The 25,429-nt window shown below is 38.1% G+C and overlaps 1 protein-coding gene across 5 annotated transcripts in view; it reads right to left on the bottom strand.

The window, feature by feature from the left end:
- The window catches only part of SRPK2 (SRSF protein kinase 2), a 155,026-nt gene that overhangs the window by 44,225 nt on the left and 85,372 nt on the right, over positions 1 to 25,429 (bottom strand). For all 5 annotated transcript variants that reach the window (XM_064444665.1, XM_064444675.1, XM_064444649.1 and 2 more), the window contains one exon: positions 5,497 to 5,648. In XM_064444665.1, the coding sequence (XP_064300735.1) occupies positions 5,497 to 5,648 (152 nt within the window). The remainder of the gene's footprint in view (positions 1 to 5,496; positions 5,649 to 25,429) is intronic.

The raw sequence follows: 25,429 nt of genomic DNA on the forward strand, positions 1-25,429 counted from the left end.
TGGACCAGTGACATTAATCTGGGTATATTTATCTCTTTTCCTTGCTAATAACATCTTTTGTCTGAACAGAAGTTCAAGTTTATTTGTGAACTTTTCTCAAATGCTTCCAGAGCAGTTTAATAATTTTAACACAATTGTACGACAGATATTCAACGGAACGATAAAGCTTAAATATGTATTGCTTTAGATGTTGGTATGTCTAAACAAACTCCAACACACAGGCAGCTTCAATATTTGTATGTTAAGGTGTAACTTCAAGCTTAGCAGACAGCAGACACTCGCTGGTTTGCTCACAGCCTCAACCAAAAGCTGACCCCATCCGACATGGTTGCAGCTGCCCAGGCTCCCACATGTAACACTGCTGGCAGAGACTCAACCAGCTCGGGCCAGAGCACCAAGAAGCAGCACTCACAAGTGGTTGCCTCAGCAGGCACTGGTCTGAACCAAGCAACAGCAACAATTTCAGATGGGCAGCACAAGGCTTGGCCATACAGCGCTGACTTCACACACCTCCCTGCCCACCTGCCTCCCAGTTTATACCACTGCAGAGGGTCAAGCATGTTCACCAGGCACGGAAATGAGTCCAAGGTAGCATGGAGAGACACACAGAGCTCAGTCTCAGCTCTCCCAGCCTAGCAGTAAGGTGTTGAAGTTTCATCTTCTCTATGGAAACTTTGCACAAATCTATGAACACCCAGATATGAGAACAATCTTTAAACTTTTAACCTGTGATAACTGTACACTTACTATCACATGCAGTATTTCATTTCACAAATCATTAGGTATACAGACACCAACATTTTCAGTTAAGAGAAAAGGAAAAAGAAGGCACTAGTACAGGAGGACTGAGACATACAGACTCAGCCTAGGACTGAGTCCCAGGACTCCCCCTTGGGGGAAGACCTACCCTCCCCACCATCACTGGAAAGGAAACGCTCATAAAAAGCTGCCAGGCCAACTCACCTAGCAACCTAAAAAGGTACCTTCATTTCCACTACTCAGTTGTGTCAACATCGTAAGACTGTGCAATGTTGCCATGTGGGAACCCCTTACTCTCCAAAGGAAAAACAGATCACTTTCAGAACACCCAACTGGATTTACATTCCAGGAAAAGCAGGGGGACATGGACTTACTGAGAGTAAGTGTTGACTAGTGTCTGCTTCATTTGTGAAAAGAAACAGTATCAGCCACATATGAAGCCCAAGTCTACTGCACCTTCATTATTACAGAAATTTTGCTGAATAAGCTCACATATACAAATCTATGCTGACAGAAACGTTAAAAACAAAACAAATTTTAATTGTCTATCTAACCATCCTTGCAGTCAACAGCTGATGAAAATATTTCAAGATCTGAATAAAGATATTTTAAGACAGCTATTGACTGGTTTAAAACAAAATAATATTACTACTCATTGGTAAATTCTTTCCGTAATACTCTATCTAGGATGAGTTATAGATGTGAGTGGAAGGCTGAGAGAACATACAGCAATTCTTCCTTTCCGTTACTGAAGAAGTTTGCATTTGTGAAACAAATCAAGCCTGCTGACCTGACTGCAAGAGCTACATAAAACACTTCCACATAATTCACTATCAAAGCATAATTTCTTCTAATTTGAATTTTGCCCTGTATGTATCATTGCATGAAAAGACTGAGATGTATGAAACAGTATTCTCCGTAAAATCATTATTCCTTTTGCAAACAGATGTAATTAGAAAAACTGAAAAGTATTTAACACTTAGTTTTAACACCTCACCGTGGTTTGCAAAACAGATTTTTAAAAGTCAACAAAACAAAAATATCTGGAACATTTTACAATTTTCCTACATAACTAGTCCTATTAAATCATTCCTTAACAATTACGTGGGCCTTCAAGTATATAAAACAATGTCCAGAAGTAATTTTTTTGCACTGAACAAAATATTCGCTTTTTTTGACATGTTAACAGCATAACACTCAACGATGAAGAATTTAAATACAGATAAAAATGTATTTCTAAGAGCTGTTTAGGTAAACAAGTGCCTTATAAATCTGCTTCTCTGCAGATAGCTTTTAGCATACTTGTGCTTCAAAGGGTCAAAAATAATCAAAAACTTGGGACAGATTCTTTCCATCACAGACAGGAAAGAGAACATCCTACAGAGGAAATCAAAGACACCGAAGTCAAATTAATAAACTGGGCGTTGATAAGTTATTTTAGTAAAATCTATGTATTGCAAGAATAACAATACAATATATGTAAAAGCCATGTTATTTTGGTCACTAAAGCACCATCATAACTAATTATAGCAATACACCAGCATACGTTACAGATACCAAGAGTGGCAGCACATTCTCTGAGTAGATATACTTCACAAGATACTTTCTACTATCCTAAGCCACAATAGAACAGTTTTGGAAATAACCGATCACCGTTCCTGTACATGTTACTCCCTAATTATCCATGTGAGCAACACATCCATTTACAGGTTGTGGACAACCAGGTAACAACATGCTTAGTCAAATGCATTTTAAAAACTGGTGTCATCCTATGGTGAATGTAACTATTTAAGTTCTTCATGGTACACAAAGTATTTCTAAACAGTAGCAATAAGAAAGCATCTATGCAAAATTAGCAGGTTAGAAAAAATTATGTACTTTTGGAAAAACAATACCGGTATTTGAAAAACATATAATGCGTAAGTGGCACTGCTCATATTGTAGTAAAAAAACCTGCTATACTATTCACTGCAGTGCACACAGAAAAAAGTCTCTCCCACAGCTAGCTAGCTACATGCACTCAAGAAAGAGGGTCAGAAAAATGAGATCATTATTCCTAAATGCCTCCTGAATCTATTCGTAATTGTAGCTGGCTAGTTCTATGTTTGTACAAGGAATTATTCCCTTTGTAAAGTGGATGAATGGGAGACATCTCCAGGGGGCAAAGATGATGATCAGAGAAGCAAAAGATTCCAATTACATCCATGACACAACAGGCTCTTGAAAAAAAATCTCCAAGTGTTTCAAGCCCTTTTAGAAAAGAAGAAAAAAATAGCTTCATTGTCTAAGTACCCCTTGAAAAATCACATAGTTGGACTTTTGATATTTCCATTCCTTACACAAATAACGATTTGAAAAGCATTTAATGTAAATTCAGTGACACCACCAGAAGTCATTTCACAGATTTCAGCAGGCCCTGGAGGAAGCCTCCAGGGAACAGAGTGTAGTCTGCTTCACACCGATGGCTGTCAGTTGTCTCTTTCACTTCAGGTGCTAATTCAAACTACTTCAATTTCCTGATTAAAAATACTGTTATGACTGTTTACTAACCACCATGTAATGTGGTGAAGATTTGAGTGCAGTACATAGTAACGTATTCTTAAAAATAATAATTAAAAAAAATAAAATTAGTAATAAAAATACCCTGGCAATGGGAAGTACAGTTAGCAGGTAAATGTTGAATTCATTAGAAAAATAAATTACATACTCCCTCATCAAAATTGCCCTCCTATGAAATTTCAGACTGGGGTTGAGAACAGATGAAGTATGCTCTGTGTCTCACTCAAAAATCCTGGGAGACTACCATTTTGGAGATAAAATTAGGAATAAGAGAGACACTCCAGTCATAAATTATAATTTCCAAATATTTATCTTCCACTCTGAAATCACAGGTGAGGTCCCAGAAGAGGAAAAACATATTCAAACTAACTCTCAAAAAAATTGATGTAATGTATCTAAAAGCCATCCCTGGAATTCTTTACCAAATAATTTATTCCCCATACTGAATATAAAATAAACAAACAGAAACTCTGTACGGCCCCAGATCATCCCCATCTGGCCATTCAATCCTAATTCTGACACAACATGGTGACCTTCCCTTCAGTTCAACTAGAAGGAGGAAACCTTTAAGCGTACAGAAGTTCCCTTTAATTTTGCAGGAAACTTGCAAGTATTTTTAGTGTAACACGTAGTTCATTTTAAAAGCATACAGATCTCACTACTGACCTGCTACAGTCACAGAGACTCTAGTTAAACAGGTAACTTATAAGCAGGCTGTAAATTTAGACTACTTTTTCGTTTGTTTTGTGATCTACCTTCTCCAGATGGTGACATTTTGCAAGAGATACTGGAACACAGACAACAATGGATTCCTTGAAATTAAAGGCAGCCCTTACTTCAGGGAAGAATCAAGTGGGGGCCTTGAAATGCTTAATATCAAGGAAATACAGATGTTTACAAGTAAACAGATGTTTAAACAACAAATCCCTTACTGATGGAAGACGTCACACATACCAAAAGACTTATTTTAATGAACAAGTGTGTTGTAACAGAAATAATTAAAACATACATACATGCTTTAGTGACATGTTTTTCTTTTCCCTGCTGCAGACTTCAACATTTAGTTTGAGTTTACTGTTTGGTTTTCACTACCGGTATCTGTAAGCCACTTCAACATTTGAAATATCATATATTAATAAAACTTCTTCACCAAAATGGAACAGTCACTTTCAATTGTTATATCTGAAAACACAAACCAACTTGTTCCAGGCTGGGAGAGGGGATTCTTAAAACAGAACATCTCCAGGCTTACAAAGAAACTTCTGATTAAAAAAAACATCATCGTATTTGACACAAAAAGTGTTTCTTGATATAAGGAATACAGAATACCAGATATAGTCAACATGCATACAGTGTTTTTTGGCTGTTCAAAAACATTAATCTGAAGTGATAAAAATTTGATGTTTCCTGAAGTAAACTCATATCCTCGAAATCTACTACAACAGATAACCCAAAATTGACAGATCTGTTATTTATGATTTTTCATGTAAGTACAGCATACATTATACTCTAACGGGAATAGGCTTGCAACTTTAGCAGTGACCTTAAAACAGACTTAAGTATTGACACTGTTGTACTGCAGTCACATGGTTTTATACATTTAATGATATTTTTAAAATTAATATTAGCAACTACAAAAATTAAGAAACTCAAGAGCTTAAAACAAAGATGTAGAGGGCTTCAGACAATGCTGAGGGCTGTCAAAGACAACATGCTAAGAAGCATCATGTAACATCTTGGGCTGGTGCAGGTGAGAGAAGAAGGGGAAAAGATATAGATTTTAAAAATTTAGTTCATGTTGTTAAAGGCATCAAGGCATTTTAGAACCTTTTGAAGTGTGAGAGGGGTTGTTTATTTTGGCTTGTGTGGTTTTGTTTCTCTTACAACTACCATTGCTGTAAGATAAGTCTCTTTTCCATTCTTATAAGTAGGACATCAGGAAGAAAACATGAATGCAATAATTGTGTATTTATTGCAAAATGATAAATAAGCTCTGGCTAAGTGAAACAGTAAAGGTGAAGACAGTTGTGCATCTGGACCTGAAGTGAGCCATCGTTTATAATTCTTGTACAAATAAATTCCGTAATAAAAGATCAGGTCTTTAAAAGCCTCCCAAGAACAAAGTTAAGGATTGCGTAACAATGTTTATCCTCATCAATACTGCTGAAATGCACACACCTTTACAGTAATCTGCGGGATCCTCTTGCTCCTCATCGTCGGACCCTAAAATCTCCTCCTCTGGCTCTGGCGGGGTGGGCTCCGGCAGGGGTGGAGGTGGGGGCGGGGGTGGAGGTGGAGGTGCAGAGGGAGCTTTCTGTTGAGGCTCTGGCCTGAAAATGAAAGAGAGTGCACACTTAGTGTAAGAGCTTCCTCACAGGGGTAACCCAGCCCTTCAGAGGGGAAGAAAAAACACCTTGGGAAATACCAGTGAAGCATGTCTCACTTACTTTCTCACTGTCAGTCTTTCATATCACCTGTGGGACCCTAGAGAGGCATGGACTGAGGTGCACCTGACCAGACCGAAAGCAGATCTCAAGTGAATTTAGACCGACTTGCTCAAATGGCTTGTGAAAGATATATAAAGTATATAATCAGATACAGACAAGCTTTTAGAATTCCTGATGAGTAAATGAGATGTTAGACCTATCTTCTTGAGCATGCTTGAGAATAAATGTTTTTCAGAGAATGTCAAGTTATTCAAAAACTCCTGCCTGCTAGCCGAAGTAAGAAAGATCTCATTAATAAACAGCAAGAAACAACCTTCTAGTGACACAGACCTGAACCAGATGACTTAATGCACTTCTCCTCACCTGTAGCTGCTGCCAAGACTATGGAAAGCCGTATCACTATATAAAATACTGAAAACAGCTATTAGGAAGTAAAAGAGAAAAATTAATTTTTCTAGGTAACCTATGATGTGTTCCCAGACCACACACAGCATAGCATATTCACTAACTGCGGAAAAAAAACCACCACCAAAAACCAAAAAGAAAAAAACCACCCCACAAACAAACAAAAAACCCAAAACCCAACACTGCCAACCAAGATGTGTTTTTCTGTCTTGCATCTCCGGTGTAGGAAAAAAAAAATAAATAATTAAATATGTCTTATATCGCATACCGAGAAAGGCTGTACTTGGTATTTCTAAACACCTACAAATTACTCCCATTTCCAAATTCTGAGTATTTTCAATACGCACCAAAAAATGAAATCCACGGTTGACGCATACAAGAAAGCCCTGTCCAAACAGGTTGATGCTGTTATTTTTTGTATTCATACTTCATAAAATAAAAAATTTATACTCGCCAAATAATATACTTGCAAAATACATTTGCAAAGTAACTTAAGGCATTTGTGTCATTAAAAGTTGCTGTAACTTGCATTTATATCTACTTCAAATCTAAGCCATCTAAAAAACCACCATATTAAGAGCATTTTGTCATTCATACAACAAAGAAATAGAAATCTGTAATTTGCTGATTTTTCGGCTCCTAAAATTTAGATTCAAATACTTCCTTGATCATGAGTAAAAACTGTATTTATGTTTATCCCAATTCTATAGTCCTCCTCCTTATAATTCCCCCACCCTTTTCTTTTTACACACTGCAATTGTTCAAGACAGACAGAGCATTTGGAGTTGAAGAGTACACAGTTGGTCAGAAATACATTCCACTGGCAACATGCACCGCCTGCACAGCAGCTGCTATTATTCCTTCGCTTTAAAGGACATCACTGGAAGTTGCACACATACCAAATTTATCTGCCTGCTACCCTTTTCAGATAATAATATTCTTCTATCTGTTCAGTAACTGGACAGATTTAAAAAGCAGTATTTGGAACCAATTTATTTATGGTTTATGCTATGATGAGAAATCTACTCAAATAAATAGATTTACGTAATTTTTAACCACACGAAGCTTAGGACACAGAGAGAGAAGGGATCCATTTGTAGGATAAACAATAAATATGTTTGCATGTGCTTCTACTTACACAAATTATGCTGGTTTTTGCCTTTCTCTTTCCTCTTTTGTTCCCAACAGATGTCTCTATACTGTACATTGCGAGAAAAGTAAACTGATACAGCAAATAGAAAGTACAGCACATTCTCTGACCAGTGAATCTTACGACACGTTAGATTAATGACCCACCAATAGCCTGGTTTCACTGGGTCAGCAAGCTGATGGCCCGCAGGCCCAGTCTTATGTTAGCAGAAAGCTTTAATCAAACACATCGTAGTATAAGGATCTATATTACAAACCTTGAATCCTCATCTGCTGGGCACAAGACCATTTTGGACACACAGATCAAGAAGTATGAACCACTGAAAATTAATAATGATGAGCAAGAAAAATAAAGCACAGTGGAAACGGCCTGCAGTTCATCAAAATTCTGAAAGCAGCGTGCCAGGTAACACAGGCACATCCGTCAGTGCTTGGACTCCTTATTTTGGACAGTACCATCATTTTACTTCACTCTGACCGCAAGTTTCCATGTTATTGTTTTAATCACATAAGATCACACAAATATAGCAAAACCTAGGGTACGTTACGGCAATGTGGTACAGGGGTCTTAAGTTCAAAAATCCACTGAAACTGTGTCAATTTTGTCTTTTAAGATAACAACTACTTGCTCTGCTTCCTCACATGATAAAGATAATACCTTACAGATAATTGGAAGCATTTCTGGAATTGAGATTCACACATTTTGTCACTCATTTTGAAATAAACATCAAGGAATACCAAGAAATTCCCTCTGAAAGAGAGAGGAAATGTATACACCAAAATTCTAAAAAAGCCAATATTTTAATTTATTCCTACAGAAACAGATTAAGACTCAGAAGCAGCTCTATTTTCTTTCTCAAGCTACTATATTTTTGTTTTGAAAAGGTGGGGGTTTTTTCCTGTCTCCAATCCTAGTTGTATTCGGTATTCTCAAGTGCCTTCTTATTGTCCTTTGTGGACATCAGGAAGGAAGGAAAGATATCACTTTATTTCCTTCTGGAGTTATTTATGATTTTATCTGCTAATAACAAAGCACTGATTTAAACTGAGGAGTATCTTTGGTTTGTCCTCTCAGCTTTGCTTGTACCTTTTGAAGCAATCAAATATTAGTACATGAATCATTATGTATATCACAAAAATGTAAAAGTGAACAAACCAAAGAACAATGCTAGGAATCCCTTGCTAAGAATCCTGAACTGAAGCAAAAAAAAACCCACAAAATAAGCCAATAATGCGGCATTAGCAGTCAGACTGACGTAACTCTGCGCGATGTCTTTCCTTCACCCTTCTTCAAGTCTTCAATGCTTGACTTGGCTGCTTAAATTCTGCCTACAAGTTGAATAACTCATCCTGGCATTACCAATTCTTGCTCTTCTGCCAATGCACAATTTCACAGTGTTAGGTAGGACATCAGTCAATAAGAGAACTCCAGTTTCGCTATTTCTTAGTAGCCCTTTAATTGAACTGGAAAGATAAGCCTTTGTGATGTGTGGCATGAACATATTCTTTATTCAGCTTAAATTTCATTTTTCCAGTATAGAATTTGTTAAAATGTGAATTATTTTTTTCTTCAGAATGAACTTTAAAACATCTTTGGCATTAAAAATCCAGCCATTAAGAAAGTTGTGAGTACTAAACATATATGCTAGCCTCCTTTTCCTTTCCAGAAACGTAATTGTCAAATATTATCATAACATAACAAGCTATTCAACAGGTGCATTATTTCAAGTTATTACTCCTTCTTATTTCCTAAAATGTTGTATGTAATAATACACATTAGGTAACACGTGCATGCAGAGGCATGCATGCACGTGTCTGTTTTGTTTTGGTGGGTTTTTTTCCCTGAAGTAATCACTTGGTACTCTGTGGTCTACCACTACTAGGTTATTCATCACCATCCAAGCATAAACACTTGATTAGTAGAAGATGACACACCATTTTTAACTCACAGTATTCTGTTGGTAGTTATGCAGAGAACTGACCATCTCCACAGGCTATAACGACAAACCTTGTAACTGTATTGAAAGAAGCATTACAAACAATTAACAAACACTAGCCAGAATGTTTTATCTTTTAATGACTCTTTTAAATGGACAAAAATAAATTTACAGCAGAGGCCAGTCAAAACGCAATGAAAACCTATTTTTTAACCTGCTCTTTGAGGGAATGCTTAGTAAAAGACAAAAGCTGAACCATTTCTCCCCTACAGTGAACTTGCAGAAAAATATGCCGGAACGCTCCAAGGAGTCTCACAGAAAATCCATTGCCCACTTTAAGAAAAGCAGAATTACTGACAACTTAATTTTACTGTTCTCCATCATGGATATGCTGCTCCATCTTCCAACTGGGGAACAGCCAACAGTAAAAGCGATCGCCATGACATTAAAACCTGAAAATACTGGGAAAATTATACCATGAGAAATTCAGACAGAACTCTCCAGGATTTTTGTTGTTGATGTTGTGGGGTTGTTTGCTATTCTTCTGTTCTGGAAAAGGTAAAACAAGAGCAGAGAGGTTGATTAAAAACCCAAAATGCCTTCCATATGGGAAGTATCTGAAATTACCAGAATTCTTCAGCCAGGAAAACAGATAACGGAAATCTATAAAAACTTCAGAGGCACAGAGAAAGGGAATAGGAAATGACTGTTCACTGCCTCTCCCCACACAAATAGAGCCAAGTTGACAAAAAAAATCTGAAGGAAAAAAAGTTACTCATAGAACAGAATGTTAAAAATTAAAGCCACCTTTTTTCCTCAGATATTATGGAGAAGTTAGCTACATTCAAACAGGGCTTAGAAAAACTTAGGGAAGAAAATGGACTGATACCTAATACAAAACCACTTTTGACTTACGAAGCCCATCGGCCTGAGATTGCTGCATTTGGGCAAGTATTCAGCACATCATGGCCCAACCCTGCACTCTTCCCGGCCAGAGGGAACGCAGATGCACCTTGGGTCTGACCTTGTCCAGTCACTTAATCTTCAGACATTCCTTCCTTTTCCTCAACAAATTAATTAATTCCATTACTAAAAACCAAAACAGACTGCAGGACTCTTTATCCAAAACCCTCATAGACCAAAAAAAATATATTTTTATTCTTATTATCAAGTAATGGATAATAATGCATTGCAGGAAAGATTGCTTTACAAGATTACTGGAAGAAACCCCCATGTTTTTCTCCATGGGGAACAGGAATATAACAGGAGGAGTCCTTCTCTGTGAACATGGTACTGTATGCACGGTGAACTACTGAATTTATTAACTTAAAGACAACTTCTAGGTAAACAGAACTTTACCTTGAGTGTTGCTAAAACCTACACCTGCTTCTCCTACCTTTAGGAGAGCATTGTGTCAGAGGAAAACGCACTGAGTCAAATGAAAAACAAATTGGGAGGGAGGCAGAAATTGGTGGCGTTAAGCCAACAACTAACTCAATCTGAGGGGAAAACAAAACTCTCCTTAACATTTTCAGATGAACATATCCAAAGAAATTTTTTGTTAATAGAAAATGCAGTTAAAAGGAAGTTAAACCTCCATGTATTTAATAAAATAAAATTTGGAATAAACTATTCTAACAATGTTACGAACCTCCTGACATGTCCACAGAGGCTCTTTGGGGAATTTCAAATGGAAGAGAAAAAAGAGAGGCAGAGGGAGGGTAAACATGAGAAGAAATGCGCTATAAGCCTCCAAGATGTGAGCTTTAAGAAATCTTCGAGTGGGTGTGGGTCCATCTGGAAGGAGCTCCAGCTATGCTTCCCTCCAGCTCCAGAAGGCAAAATCTTTCATGCTCCCGAGCAAGACTCTGAGGTGCTGTAGAACTTAACATCTGAAATCTCTATAAGTAAGTGTCTTCCAGCTGTTATTAACTGCTTAAGGACTCAGCTATTTGGATCTCTTTCTTGTTTGTTCAAATTATATCTGCTTTACTAGTTGAACTCTTGCCTGTTCTTTTTCCCAAATGCATCTTTAGCTTGATTAGACAGGTGCCTTCTAACAGTGAGCTCTTTGAACCAGACACAGCCTTAAATGAAGCCTCTAAATAAATTCACACACATATAACAAGCAACAAAAGCACGAGAAAGATCAAAACACCACCAAAGTTCTTGCTGAAGGAACAAAATGATGTTGCATATTTCAAGTAAGATTTTAAATGTTATAAATCTGAATAATTTAAAATTTTAATAGTTATTGTAAATTATTTGTAATTTAATATTATAATAATTTTTAATTATGCCAGAGGTTATCATTTTTAGAACCAAAGACTAAGTCCAGAAGGAAACAGAGCATAAGGATACATGTTTTTAACTGACTCAAAGAAATTGTTAATGTGAACATCCAGAGACAGCTTTGCTTTATGTGAAAAGCGCTATTTGTGTTCTTATACTAGTGGAGTAAAACTATACTAAAATTTCCAATTCTAGAAAATCCATGCATAAAAAGAGAGACTGCTGGCACATCACAAGCATGAAGTAGTTTCTACATCTGGTCATTATTAAACAAAATTATTGTTCCCCCTGGGACTGTTAACATTCCTTCAAAAGACACCATCATACTGTCAAACATCAATCAAAGCACCAGTGGAAACCCCTGCTGGAATGGAGCAGGCTGAGACACATAGCTTCTGTAACCTCTAACGAACAGCGTGAGAGAATGAATTTTTCTTTTCCATCTTGTTTACTAGCCTTTTGGAGGCAACCTTGGGCTTCAATGTATTCCCAAAGCCAAAGTAAGATGCCAAGGAACTCTGCCTTCTTCTGTTCAAAACAACAGAATACTACACACAAATACCATTTCAAGCAGCTGGTGCTGCAGTTTTATCAAGCCACTACCTCAGCCCAGCAGCAGAGTGCTGGTGCAGAGATCCTTCTTGTTTTCCGCTGCTCACCATAGAGCTTCTCCCTTGCCTCAGTGCCGGATCTTGCGATTACACAGCCACAATGGATAGCAAATCCATGAACTGGGCTCCCTCACTCTGCAGCCACATAGGAGGAAAGGCAAGCAGGAGGGCAGAGCTGAGGGGAACCACTAGCAGCCTACCATTATATCAAATCACACGTAACATGAATCAGTAAGGCCTGCCAGGTTTGTCGACATCACAGGAGGTAGCTCTTTTGGGCTTTCTCTGACATGGGGTTGCATCAAGTTCCCCAAAGTAATTGGTTTCAAGATCTGAAAGTCAGTCCCAAATGAAGTTTTGTTCTCAAACACTTGCAATTTTGTTAAAATGTTCTTACGACAGCAAAACAGAAGCCATATCTATCCAGAAAGCCTCAATCTTAACTGAACTTGCCACGGTATTATGTTTTCCTCCTCACATACTGTTTTTCTTGCAGAGTTCTACTTTCCAGACCAGTCATCCATTACAGACTTGCAGAAGCAAAAAAGTCAACAGTTCAAAAAGAAAAAACAGACCCAGCTGGTGACACAAAAAGAAAATACCTAGGTGTACACTCAGCAGCTTGTACTTTGCCCGTATTTCTAGTCACCAGTAAAGTGTTGTAAAGGCTGAGAAAGTTATTTAAAAAAAAAAACAAAAAGCACAAATTCCTAAAAGCCAAAGAAGAGAAACACAGCTGTCACAACTCCATGGAGTATGTACTGATCAAAGGAGAATACAGAGTTTCTTACATATGCATCCTAACATGCCAGAACAAAACCTCTACCTGAAGTAAGTCGGCTAAGGGATATCACTCCAATGCAATGATAAAAACGTAGTTAAAACACATTCAAGTCTCATAAAACGCATGTGAAGCTTCACCTTCTCCACACCTTCTTGCGACAAGAATCCCTTCTCATGCTGCATGGCTCCTTGCTCCGTCTCCCTGCATAGGCACCTCCACTTCTGACCAATTAGAAGACCTGACAGGAAACACTGGCATGCCGTAACAAAGTAGCCACTATTTGCTTCGACTTCTTTTTCCTCTTACTATGGTTAAGCTGTGTGATGGATTACTTTTAACAGAATGATTCACAAGTGTATAAATGGAAATTAATTTTTTGCTTTCTTTTTGGCATGTTACATTGTAGTATTTCATTTCTGACTTGCTCTTTGGCATGTTAAATTACAGTGTTTCTGGTCTTTCTATTAATAAGATATAATCAGAAAACATGCTGTTGCTTCAGTATCCTACAGTTGCCACTAGCAACAAATGTGCAAGTTCTGAACGGGAGGGGGAAGAAGCACCCTCTGCTCTCCAACAGCCCTATCTGCCCCTGGAAAAGTTAACAGATTTAACTTAATTTGGCATCAAAACCCCTTAAGTCAATGACCCTTTGAAGTTGAAGATGGACTCAAATACGAGTTCATAACTAAATTATGAAACATGGGATTTAGTCTTTGTGTATCAGAACAAGCCAACAACTTCCTTAGAGTTCATATAAACATACGTACACTACAACGAAGTATATATTCCATTTATATAGGGAAGACAGCTGTGATAATCTCAAGCAAAACAGCAGGAGTAAATACAAAAAATGCAGTGTTTCGCACCCCTTTTTACCTATTTAACAGCCTAGTAGAAAAGATTTCATAGGAACAGTGAAATTGTAACCTTTTCACTTATCACCAAATGCAGTCAGCAGCAGAGTACCTCTTGCCTTTTTTTTCCCCCTCCGCAAAACCACCCTGGTAAAATGTAATCCTGACTTCACATGATAATCTTAATGCAAAAAAAGCATTCTTCATCTCCATGCTTAATTAATGTTTGGAAGACTCATTCATCCTGTTAGTGCAAATGCATCATCCTCTGGGTTGCGTCTGGGAACTCAATTCTACAGGCAATGAGAAGAGGGTAAGCAGACAAGCATTTTTGATGGGACAAACGCTGAGGTACATAACTGGCAGGGGGAAAACAAGAGCCTGAAGGAACAGGGTTGCATGACTAAGTCAGCAATTAGAGGAACCTCTCTGTCTACAGCAAATACAAAGCATCACTGCAGCAATAAATTCTGAATGCCATAGTTGGAACTCTGTTGATACCAAACTTCACCTCGTTAACGTTGCTTTTGAGAAGCTGGAATGAGCATTTTACATAAACTCTCTGCATTAACTGTCATAACTCCTTTTCACTGACAGACTTTCTTTCAAAATGAAGGACTATCTCAATCCTTCTAAAAACACACAACGCCTCTCCCAAACTTCCAAATGCTAGTAACATCTCCATATAACTTTACAAGAATTTTAACAAACCTCTTCGCGATTCCTACTAGCATTTTATTAAAGTACCTACGCTCGCACTGCAGTATCAGTACATAATAAAAACAAGCTAAATGAGCAATTTAAAACATTTTACATTAAATTAGACCTAAGTTGCAAATATGCCCATCATTCAAAAACATTTTGTAGTGTTCAAAAGTTACTAAAATGCTTCCATTTTGAGTATACGTGGCCATAAGTACAATTTATGAAATGCCTGCTTTGAGTTTCTCTATATAATGCTTGTTCATGTTAATTCACACATCTATTTTCATAACAGAAATACATAAAAGTAGCACAGAGATTGCAAAGTCCAGCAGCAGCCAAAAGCAAGAAAATGGCAAAATTACAGACACATGCTTTTCATGAAAACTCGTTCTCACCCAAATACAGAAAAATAGCAAGCAGCTGGTTTTAAAATATGGCCTCAAATACTGAGGGCTGCACCTATACCTGGAGGCAAAAAAAATTTTATGCCATCACAAGCAAGAACGTAATTTGGAAATCTGGACACTGACCATGGCTAAGCCAGGACCAAGAAATGAGCTGCCAGTAAACACAAACATGGCATGCTTTTGCTGGCCTGCTTACATCTGCATGCTGGCTTTGCTGAGCTTTTCTGCCTCTGGGGGACAGTTTGTGGAGCAGCAGTTTCACAGAGATGAAAAGAAATCGAGAACATGGTCACTCTTTAGTGCTGAAATTCAGTCCAGAAGAGACTGGCTTTTCAAGTCCAGTATGAGGACTTTCACACTGTAATAAGACTGACTCAGTGAGGCCACATTCATTACCTCACATAATACACCGTGCAATTCATGACCCTTCACCTGATCTCCTTGTCTTCTTGTCTTCATAGAGGCAGTAGCAATTATTATAGTTCAGACACATGGAAACACTTTTTATCTGGATAATTGTTTAACAAATTGATCTAGAAGAAAAGAGTAACTTAAGTTCCTGAGAAAAAAAGTATCTTTTTAAAAGTGCCTATATCTCTGAGGTTTGGTTTTTTTTTTTACTTTACTTTGCATACTTTTTAATGCAAAATTTACAGCTGATCTCTTGCCCAACCATCTTATAGAACATGGCATCTTTCAATTACTTTATGCAAATTTCAGGCCATATATTTCCAAAAGCTGCTGGACTCAGCATCCTCTCCTGTCACATTCCCTCAGTGCACAGGTCCATAAGATTCTTCCATGTGCTGTGTTACCTATTCCAGCGTTCCCAGGGAAATGCCTTTCAATCCTTTATTCCTGTCAAGGACTTGTCTTTGTGGGTTGCAGAGCCCATTTTGGAGCTGCCTCTTTTTTTTTTTTTTTTTTTTTGACCCTTGCAAGTGAAGGTCCTTTCATTTGACGAGATCTTCAACAAGCAGCAGCCGTTTCAGGAGAGTTAGGGAAGTCACCTCAGTATTCTAGAGCCCTGTCCAGCTGGTTCAGCTGGCTTGGATGATGCAGTTTTGGATACCAAATACTGTGACAATTCCTGATGAGGTTTTCAGAATCTCTTTTGTGTCAGCAAGTCTGAGAGTACGGGTTATCAGACCATCTGACTCATCCCAGCCTTGGTGTGCTTTACCTCACAGCATGGATGCAGGATGACTCACTTATTGGAATATTCCTATTTCTAACAGCAAGAGAGCGCCTCATCCATGGTAGAAAAGCACTCAAGGAATCCCAGCTGTCACGGTGTCCCAGATGAACATTCTCCCTTGTAGAGAAGATGTAGCCATAAAGATACACCTGCCTCCTAGAGCGGGATCTTTCCATATCCTATGCCTTGATACCTGTAACTGAAGCTTCCCCTACCAGGTCAGTAGACTGTACACCTCAGGAAAGCAAGTTCATCTTGTAGAGGTAAATTCTGAACCCAGTTTACAACAAGAAGTGGACAGCAACTATTACCACTGGGAGGCTATCACCTCCAGTTCACCTCTCCTCCAAGAGTAACCCCATCTCAGGGTTTCTCAGGGAAGGCCAATGGTGCCTGCACCTGACCAGTACACAGCACTGTTTGCAAAACTGAAGAACCTTCCGATTCCAGGTTTCAAAAGTCTAATGTCCAGGGTAATTGGCATGGTACAGTAAAGGTCAGAAACACTCTGGTGCTGAGTCAGTAAAGGACAGTGACATAAAGACTTGAAACCCATGACACACTACAAGCAGAAACAAAGGTGCAAGGAACATTATAAGTTTACTGCTGCTGAAAATGGAAACATTAAGGTGTTATGGTGGTGTCAAAGCTTCTGATCTGACTGGTGCTAAAACTGAGACACACTACATATGTTTGCAATGTATTGCCTTGACTTTCACTAAGCTGAGTCAGTGCCAAAGCCAGCTAAAGTCTACTCTGGCACTGGCTCAGTTATCTGACAAGCCTCAGAGAAGTCTTCAAGGTACGTAGACTATCAGCAATAATGGATGGAAAAGAGCTGAAGGGAACTCAGCTGAACCACTGTGTTTCAAGAGATGAAGCTGACAGGAACTGAAAGCGCACCAGGCTCATCTCACCTTATGCACCTATAGTTACTGCAGAGGCAAAGTTGTTTTTCTACTCCTGAATGAAGATGTGTATATGCAGTCAGTGCCACTGTGCACATGGGCTGTCACTTAGAGTTTTGATTTGCTAAACCTCTGAAAATATGACAGCTGAAACACATACTGATTGCAGGATGGGATGAAGATATTCCACTATAAAGTGAGACGTCTTTAAATCATCGGCATGACAAAGCAGCCAAGCCTTAAACAGCTGTAAAATGCCTTCAAGCTTAATCCTAATTGATAGTGTGGGTGCCAGACACAAGGAAGAGGCTAATATTCCTCTGTGTACATTTTATCTACTTGGATTTCTACAAAAGTCCCAGTTAAAATAAATCAGTTCCCTTTAGACATTTGATTAATTCCTGCTAGGCAACACCAGATACAGACTAACTGTATAGTGCTAGGCTTGGGAAAGAAAGATGATGATTCATTGAGATGAACAGAGCCCTTCACACTTCTGAAGAATACTGCTTCCAGCCAGGTTCATCTTCTCAGAAGGTTCTGACTTCTCAGAACATCCCAATTCACTGAGGTGGAGCAAGTACTTTGCAGTGTAGGAGGCATAGAGAAATTCAAAGACATGAACACAGCTTCGCCCTACTCCCACCAAAGATAGAAGAGAAACTGCAGGCTTTAGAAATCCCTTCCGTCAATGACTCCTGGCACCCAAAAGAAAAGGTAGCATTTCGAGAAAGCTCCTCAATACCTTGAAATCATGTCTTCCTCACTCCTAACTTTTTCATTAATAACAAAGGAAAATAACCACCTGAAGATCTCAATGTAGATTTAATTCTCCAGAAATACAGCTGCTAGCGAAGTATAAGAAGCAGCCTTTTTTTAATCTTAAACACAACCTTCACTTTCTTCACCTCACCACACATCACCTGGTGTCCCAGTCTATCCCTAACAGCAATCTTCACAAGTACATTGTAAAATAATGTCCACAAATCTTCCAATTTCATCTGAATTCCCTTTAGGTATCTGTGTATCAGCTACAACCATTTCTTGGACAAATAACGACAACACCTAATACACAAATGGCAAGCAAAAATACACAGGGAGGAGCTCTTGTGCAGAACTACCGGACGGTCTTCAGGAAATAAGGGGCAGAAGGGGCCTGGCTTCCTCACCATTCTCAGTGATGAAGCAGGGAAAAATAAAAATACAGGAGTCAGTGTCAGAGCTTTCCCCATCCCAGTGATCATGCAAAAAGTAGAAAAAGGTATACTCAGTGCCACTGAAAGATAACAAGAGGATTGAAAGAACAAACAAGTGAGGATTATCTTTTGAAAACCCAGAGAAAATAAAGAAAACCAGAGGGATAAAAAAAGAACAAAGATTTTTCTGGAAGTCCTCAAAGACCTTCGTGAAAACAATTTTAAGAGTTCAGAGGGTGAAAACTAGACTGAAATGGCTGGGAGACTCAGCCAAAGCTCAGTCTATTTTGTCCCTCTTTTGCCCCAGTATAAAACTTTCTTTGTCCTCAGTAGAGTCCTTGCTATTTCCATGCAAATATAGCAGTAATAATTGTGTACATATTTAACAGTGCTGTTCTGTAATGTCAGATAAAAATAAAAATCTTCCATTGCAAACAGCAAACAATAGGTTTCAATTTCCATTGTTATACAGATCTACTTTTTCAACAGATTTATAAAAAATGTTACGTGTTTTTGAAATACATTTTCTATCTAAAAATGTAGGTCTGCATCTCCTCCCTTGCATAATATCAACCACAGCACAGCATCAGCCTTTCTCCCAGAGCTGCCGCATTGCCATGGAAACTGGCCCTGATTTCTACTGCCAATATAGGTTCCATGTAAGCAGGAAAAGAGCTTAAGTAATATTTACATAATATGCAACAGAGGACATATATACAACATTTATGATTTCACTGGAGGCTTGCAGACTGGCTGAAGTGGCTTAAAGAATTCTCAGACTGCTTCTATCAGACATTCAAACTATATTTATGTTACTAGCCTCAAAATCACAGCATTGGAAATACATACATATGTGGAATTCAGTATATTCTTTTCTCCCTCATTTTCAATCAAAAAACCAGACAAGCTCTATACTTCATAAGTAAATAAAATCATGTGTTCTTGAATTGTACTGTGAAAACACTAGAATTTAATTTATTCCTTTAAGAGTGAGACATCCCCTTTGCCTTATTCTCAGAAAAAGCCAATGACAGACTATAAAAGCATTTTTGTAACAGTTTTGGAAACAAAGGAAAGCCAGCCTAACCTGCAGTATTCCTCGTCTTTTCATAGGATGACATTTCTTTCTTATCTCTCCCCCTCCCCAAACAAATTTCCTGTAAAAATACTGCAGTAAAAACAGTGCCCCACAATACTGGTATTTTGGGTTTGGGTTTTGTTTTTCCAAATACAAGCTACGTACGCCCACACAGTTAGCTTTCACTAAATCACAGAAGGGTTGAGGTTGGAAGGGACCTCTGGAGGTTGTCAGGTCCAACCCCCTTGCTGCTCCAAGCCAGGCCACCTAGAGCCAGATGCCCAGGACCATGTCCAGGCAGCTTATTTTTAATATCTCTAAGGATGGAGACTCCACCACCTCTCTGGGCAACTGCCCCATGCCAGTGCTCAGCTTTCAACACAAGGCATGAGATCAGGAGACACATTCAAACTTCTAAAGGGCAAACAACCCACTGGTTAATGCCCAAAAAATGTTTTCTATACTAAAACAACCTTATTAGACAGCTTACTGTAAAATGACAGAATGGAAAGTATTTTTTGAGTCTATTTAAAGGGGTGATAAATGCTGCAGAGACTCTTACACATAGAAGAAAAAGATTAAGTCTAATTTCCCTCACTTCTGTTACACTTTCTCAGAACGCTTTTTCAAAGGTAACATGTTTTGAAAAGCACTACAGGTCTTAAGGTTTGGTTTAGTTTGGTTGGGGGGTGGGGGGGGGTGGTTGGGGGTTTTTTTTCTTTGCTTTGGTTTTTTTGGGGGGTTGGGTTTTTTTTGTTTGGTTGGGTTTTTTTTTTTGTCTGGAAGAATCTCTGACCAGAAATATCAGCATGGGAGACAGAGGGACACACACTCTATAGGTGCAGACAGCCTGGGAAAGACTCTCAAAGCCAGGTTCAAACCTGGCTGATCTGAGACATAATTTTTACTTCAAGTATCTGTAGTTCTTTCTTATACCATAAGCCAATACCCAAAGTATTACTACAGTCAAGTCTTACTGTCTTTCTCACCTATAAAGTCTTTCTTCCAAATAAAATGTTTTAAGCTACAAACATTAAGTGGAACAAATTATCTTTCTTGAGCCAGAAATCCCACGCAAAAGGAGCAGACCCATGAACTTGAGTGCAATGATATTAGAAGGACTCTTCTAGGACAGACAAAAAATCCACACAGGCCAGTATCCTATATTTAGAAAAACAGCCACATGCAAATGTCCAAGCAAAAGCGTAAGAGCAACCTAAGCATCCAGGGATGATTCCTCCCCCAAGCAGTCCCCTGATCTCCCAACAAACAGCAGCTCAGAGGCCACAAGATGGGATTCCTATGTATTTAGTAACTCACACCTGATATTTAGTCCACAAATCCATCCAGCTCCCCTCGAGCATATGGAAACTTCTAACATCCACATACTACAGCATGATATTCCAGAGCATACTGACACCTCTTCCACAGGACCATCTTCTTATGTTTGTTCTGCATCTGCCATCTCATAGCTTCAACTGACATCCTTTGATTCTTGTACTGAAAGTGCCTGCGCACACTCATTGTGTAGTCACCCTCTCCCTGGCACACATTTTAATAGACATCTACTGTATCCCCCTCTGCCATCTGTTTTGCAGCCTTGAAGAGTCCTACTCAATTTTGTCTTTCCTCGCAGGAAAGCTGCTCCATAGTTCAGGATCCTCCCCTTCACTCTTCCCCGAACCCTGTCATACTGCACCCTTTGTACGGCATATTCCATAGGTGATGCAGGACAAGCTTATATTTTGGCATAATGATATCTTTTACTGTGTTGTCTCCTTTTTCAACCACTATTGAACACAAAGCTGATGATATTATAAAACATCTATTTCAATGATAGTTCCCTAAATAATGATTATCACCTCAGAATCCACTGTTTCATATGAAAAGTTATTATTATTTTTCAGTGTGTATCATTTAACATTTATCTAGGTTGAATCTTATTTGCTATTTTGACATCCAAAAAGCTGGTATGATAATAGTGAACTAGGCTTGATGTAGTTTTTTGACCAAGAACCATCAAGATGAAAAGAAGAAATCCATATGCTTCCACCAGATAATATAACCAAAATAAGCTACTTTGTACCTTCTGGAAAACAAAGGACTAGTTTTGATTGCAGATTTTTTTCTTGTTTTTAACATCCTAGGTCTATGACTAGTTCATACAACTGCGACTCCCCAGAACTGCCTAATTATTTTCTAATGAGAGTGTGATTATGGTATGAGTTATTACATCTTTGAATAGAAGTAGATTAATCAGTAGCTCTAAAAGGAAATGGCATTTCCTTTTAAAATATGATTTTACATAAAAATAACTATGTGTATCATAAAATTTAAGTAAACGAGATTTTCAAATTGTAAAGAGAGCTGAAATTAAAAATATTTACCAAAGTCATACACAGAGACTCTTGCTCTGCTTTAGTTAACATCAGACAGCCCCATAAAATGTTACTTGGGAAAATAATGCAGAGAAGGCATGTTCTTTAAGGCAATTTTATCTTTGGCTCAAAGATACTACCCAGGTGTCACCTCTCTTGCAAAGAACACACACAATTTATCAAGACAACCTGTAACTTCAAAATAGTCATCACATCCACAGAAATTCAAGTTTAAAGAAGAAATAATTGTCTCTGGAAGAAAGTATCAGCATGAAAACACTAGATATTACAGACTAAACTAAAAGGGAAGAGTGTTCATCGTTATAGTTCTGAAGCCATATGCCAGGAAGATAAAATGTACCTACCTAATTTAGAAAGATGAGGAGACTATTAGAAACTTAGTTGACTTCAACTCCCTCTACAACAACGGCAGGAAAAAAGTGGCAATTCACACTTTAAGGAGTAGAAACAGGTATTTAGTATAACACTCATCATTCATTTGAAATTAACAAATGAACAAACTTCATTAAAATAATTTTGCTTTTTATTGGTAGGGGAGAATACTACAATTGAGAGATGGGGCTATTTAAATTTCAATGAAAACTAAATGTTTACACTCCCAGAACATGAATAAAATTAACTGAACATGTTAGAAAATTAGGTTTTGATCAGAAAAACATTTCTCTGGAAACAGCTGCACTAAAAATATCATAGTGACAATAGGTAAAGGTAAATGAGAATAATTTTAAAATCAATCACATGGGCTTCATTGGTATCTATTTGCAAAAGCCTAGAATCAGCTCAGCCAGTGCAGGCCAGACAGCTCCAAGCTTAAAGCAGATTTTGGCTAAGCAGTCTAGAGAAGATAGTAGCTGCTTCAGGCAATTTATAAATTGGTAGAAATCTTCCATATGCTTGTAGCAGGACAATATATATTGAAACATTTATTAAATTTTAGTGTGGTTTCATTTTCATTTCATTATTATGATTGCATAGGAGACCTGGCCTTTAAAATGTTATATATTATTTTTCACCTGATAAGAATATGTTCACATAAAGACCCTATAATATAGTAGCAGGCTGCAACTTAATCCAGTAACATAAAAGCCATTTTCTCTTCAGCTATTTCTGTACAGACAAACTGCTATTCTCAGAGATGCCTGTGTTTTACCTATGTCTATCATTAAATAAAAAGTAAAATATCTTTATGACTCATTAAGATACATAAAGATGGATAATGAAACCAGGCTAGCTTGAAAGCACCTGCTCATTTGAGCAAATGAGAACTCTGTTACTGGAGTGATCTTTGTTCAGATAGCCTGACATTCAGCAGGACTCTCAACTCGATCTTCCACAAAAGGTGTATCTTCTGCCATTTATGCATACCACCACTGCACATGGACAATGCACACATTTGTCAACAGTATGAGGAATTTTAAGATAAACTGGGTAAAAGGCTAAGATCACTGTAATAAATACCGAAATATGACAAAATGAACAGGAAATAATCCTTAAGTGAAAACAACTGCTTTTTAAATATAAAATATTAGTTTGCACTTAAATTTAATGGTAAACCTCAGGCAGTTTGCTCTGACTTTGCTTTATTGTTCTCACTGTCAGGTCCCGCTGGAGATAGTGCCACGCTATCTTATATGCTAACATACATTCAGTTACATGTAGTTGAAATGGTTTCCGAAGATATTACCTAATAATCGGATCTTAAATGACCAGAAGCAAAATAATTATTATAAAGTGGGTTCTAAGTTCTGTGGGGGGTTTTTCCCCCCTCATCTGCAGAGTAAAATACAAATCTAAGCTAGGAGAAAGATAGCTGAGGGGGAAATCCTCCTGCTCCTCTTCAGCCTCTTTCCACACAGCCTTCTGTTGACTTAACCCAGTCAGAGCAGAAAACAGTCATAAGCCATAAACGGGAGGATATATTAATTTATTTCCTGTATATTTTCTGACTCTGCTAAGAGAAGTATTTAGACCAACTAAAGGAAAACAGGCATCAGAAGCATGACTTAGCTCATGTTTTGTTGCCAGGTTTTGAGTTGTGACTGAGGATTGCAGCTACTGCAGCCTCTGTCCAAAGAAAGGCTTTTGGTTCAAGAGTGGAGATCACAGCAAAAGGACTGAATAGTAATTCCAAAGACTTTGCCTCAGTTGAGAGGCAAAAAAATCCTACACTGTGCTGCCCCTTCGGCATCTGCCCCTCTGTTTTTTGCCACTTATTTCAGGCATTTATCTATGGCAAGTGTTTAATACTTAGTTATGTGACACATTATCCCTATGAAAGTACACCACAATCTTCCTAACAAAGGATGTGTCAGAAGTAGGAAAAAATTAAGCATTCCCTCCCCTCTTGCAAGGTATAGGCTGGTTAAGTTATATAAATATTTGGTTTGTGGAATGGTGTTGTATTACACACAAAATCATTCTTACAGAATCAAATCCAACTGTGAATTTTACATTAACTCATCCATGTCACAGTTGCTCCAAGTTCAGAGAGTGAAATGACAGAAACAAGGGTGCAATGGGTGGGCTGTGACCAGGACCACATGAGAGTAGCCAATGCCACTGTCACCAGAGGCAGAGGTTCTCCTTCAGCATCCTCTACAGCATTATGGATTCTTCAAGTATATTTACTGTGATGCTGCTATTTAATAGCTAGAGAACTGACTTACTGGTTCCTAAGACAGACAAGCCATCTTCCCCTTGCAGCATTCTATCTCCTACTTTTCTTTTGCTCAAGTTAGTGTCTATGTCACCATACCAAAGACACTCTTTGCATTTGCATTAGAGCATGCAAATCAAAAAGAAATCAAAATAGTAAGTGGCACATATTAGGTTCAAAGTTCTTCAAATGAAAACTTAACAACCTCTGAACAGGGATAAGTTTCAGGAAACATTTCCTGAATGTTTCCAATATCCATTGCATTCAACACAACAATGACTGCATAGGAGACCTGGCCTTTATAATTTTATTTGTTTATGATTTCTCAACAACTGCCTATGGAAGAGTAATTTGGAAAATGTAGTTCTTAAAACCTTCATCAACAATGTATAAGGGAAGGAGCAAAATACAGGATCAGTCTGGGTACTGTAATGAAATTAAAATGTCAGACTACACACAGATACAAGCAACGGAGCATGCACACAGAACACCAACACAGATGCTTCAAAAGATGCGTAATTCAGGGTTTTTCATTTTCAAAAACCAGATTTGATACACAGCCACCCCACAATTTCTAGGCCTAAGGAGAGTTTCAGCACAGTTCTGTCAGATATAATGAAAGCAAAAGATATACTCATTTTTTAGATGACACGAGCATCCTTAAATTTTGCAACATAATTTTATTCAGGTCGAGGGAATTCTGAGGAACCAGTAACCACATGAGCAAAACTGCTGCTACAATTTTAAAGAAATATGGCAGTAATTTGCATTTCAATTAATGCGCAATGCAAAACATATGTTGACAGACTCTACATTGAAAGTTAAAAAAATATTATTTGCTCCTTACAAAACAAATCTCCGATTTTAGGTCGCACAAATGCTGGGGAAGAGTGCTTTAAGAATCGTAGTGTGAGACATTATTGCAGATGTGCTCTAAGAAACACAGAAAAATATCTGAAAACAGGTCTGAGGAAAATGCAAAGCTTTCAGTTTTCTTCAGCTTACTTGTTAATTGTATACACGTATCTGGCTTAGGAAGGATCTTCTTTTAAATTTAAACCTCAAACGCAGTGGTCAGGCTG

This window comes from Phalacrocorax carbo, chromosome 1 (genome assembly GCF_963921805.1).
Source record: "Phalacrocorax carbo chromosome 1, bPhaCar2.1, whole genome shotgun sequence".
In the NCBI taxonomy this organism is placed as follows: Eukaryota; Metazoa; Chordata; class Aves; order Suliformes; family Phalacrocoracidae; genus Phalacrocorax; species Phalacrocorax carbo.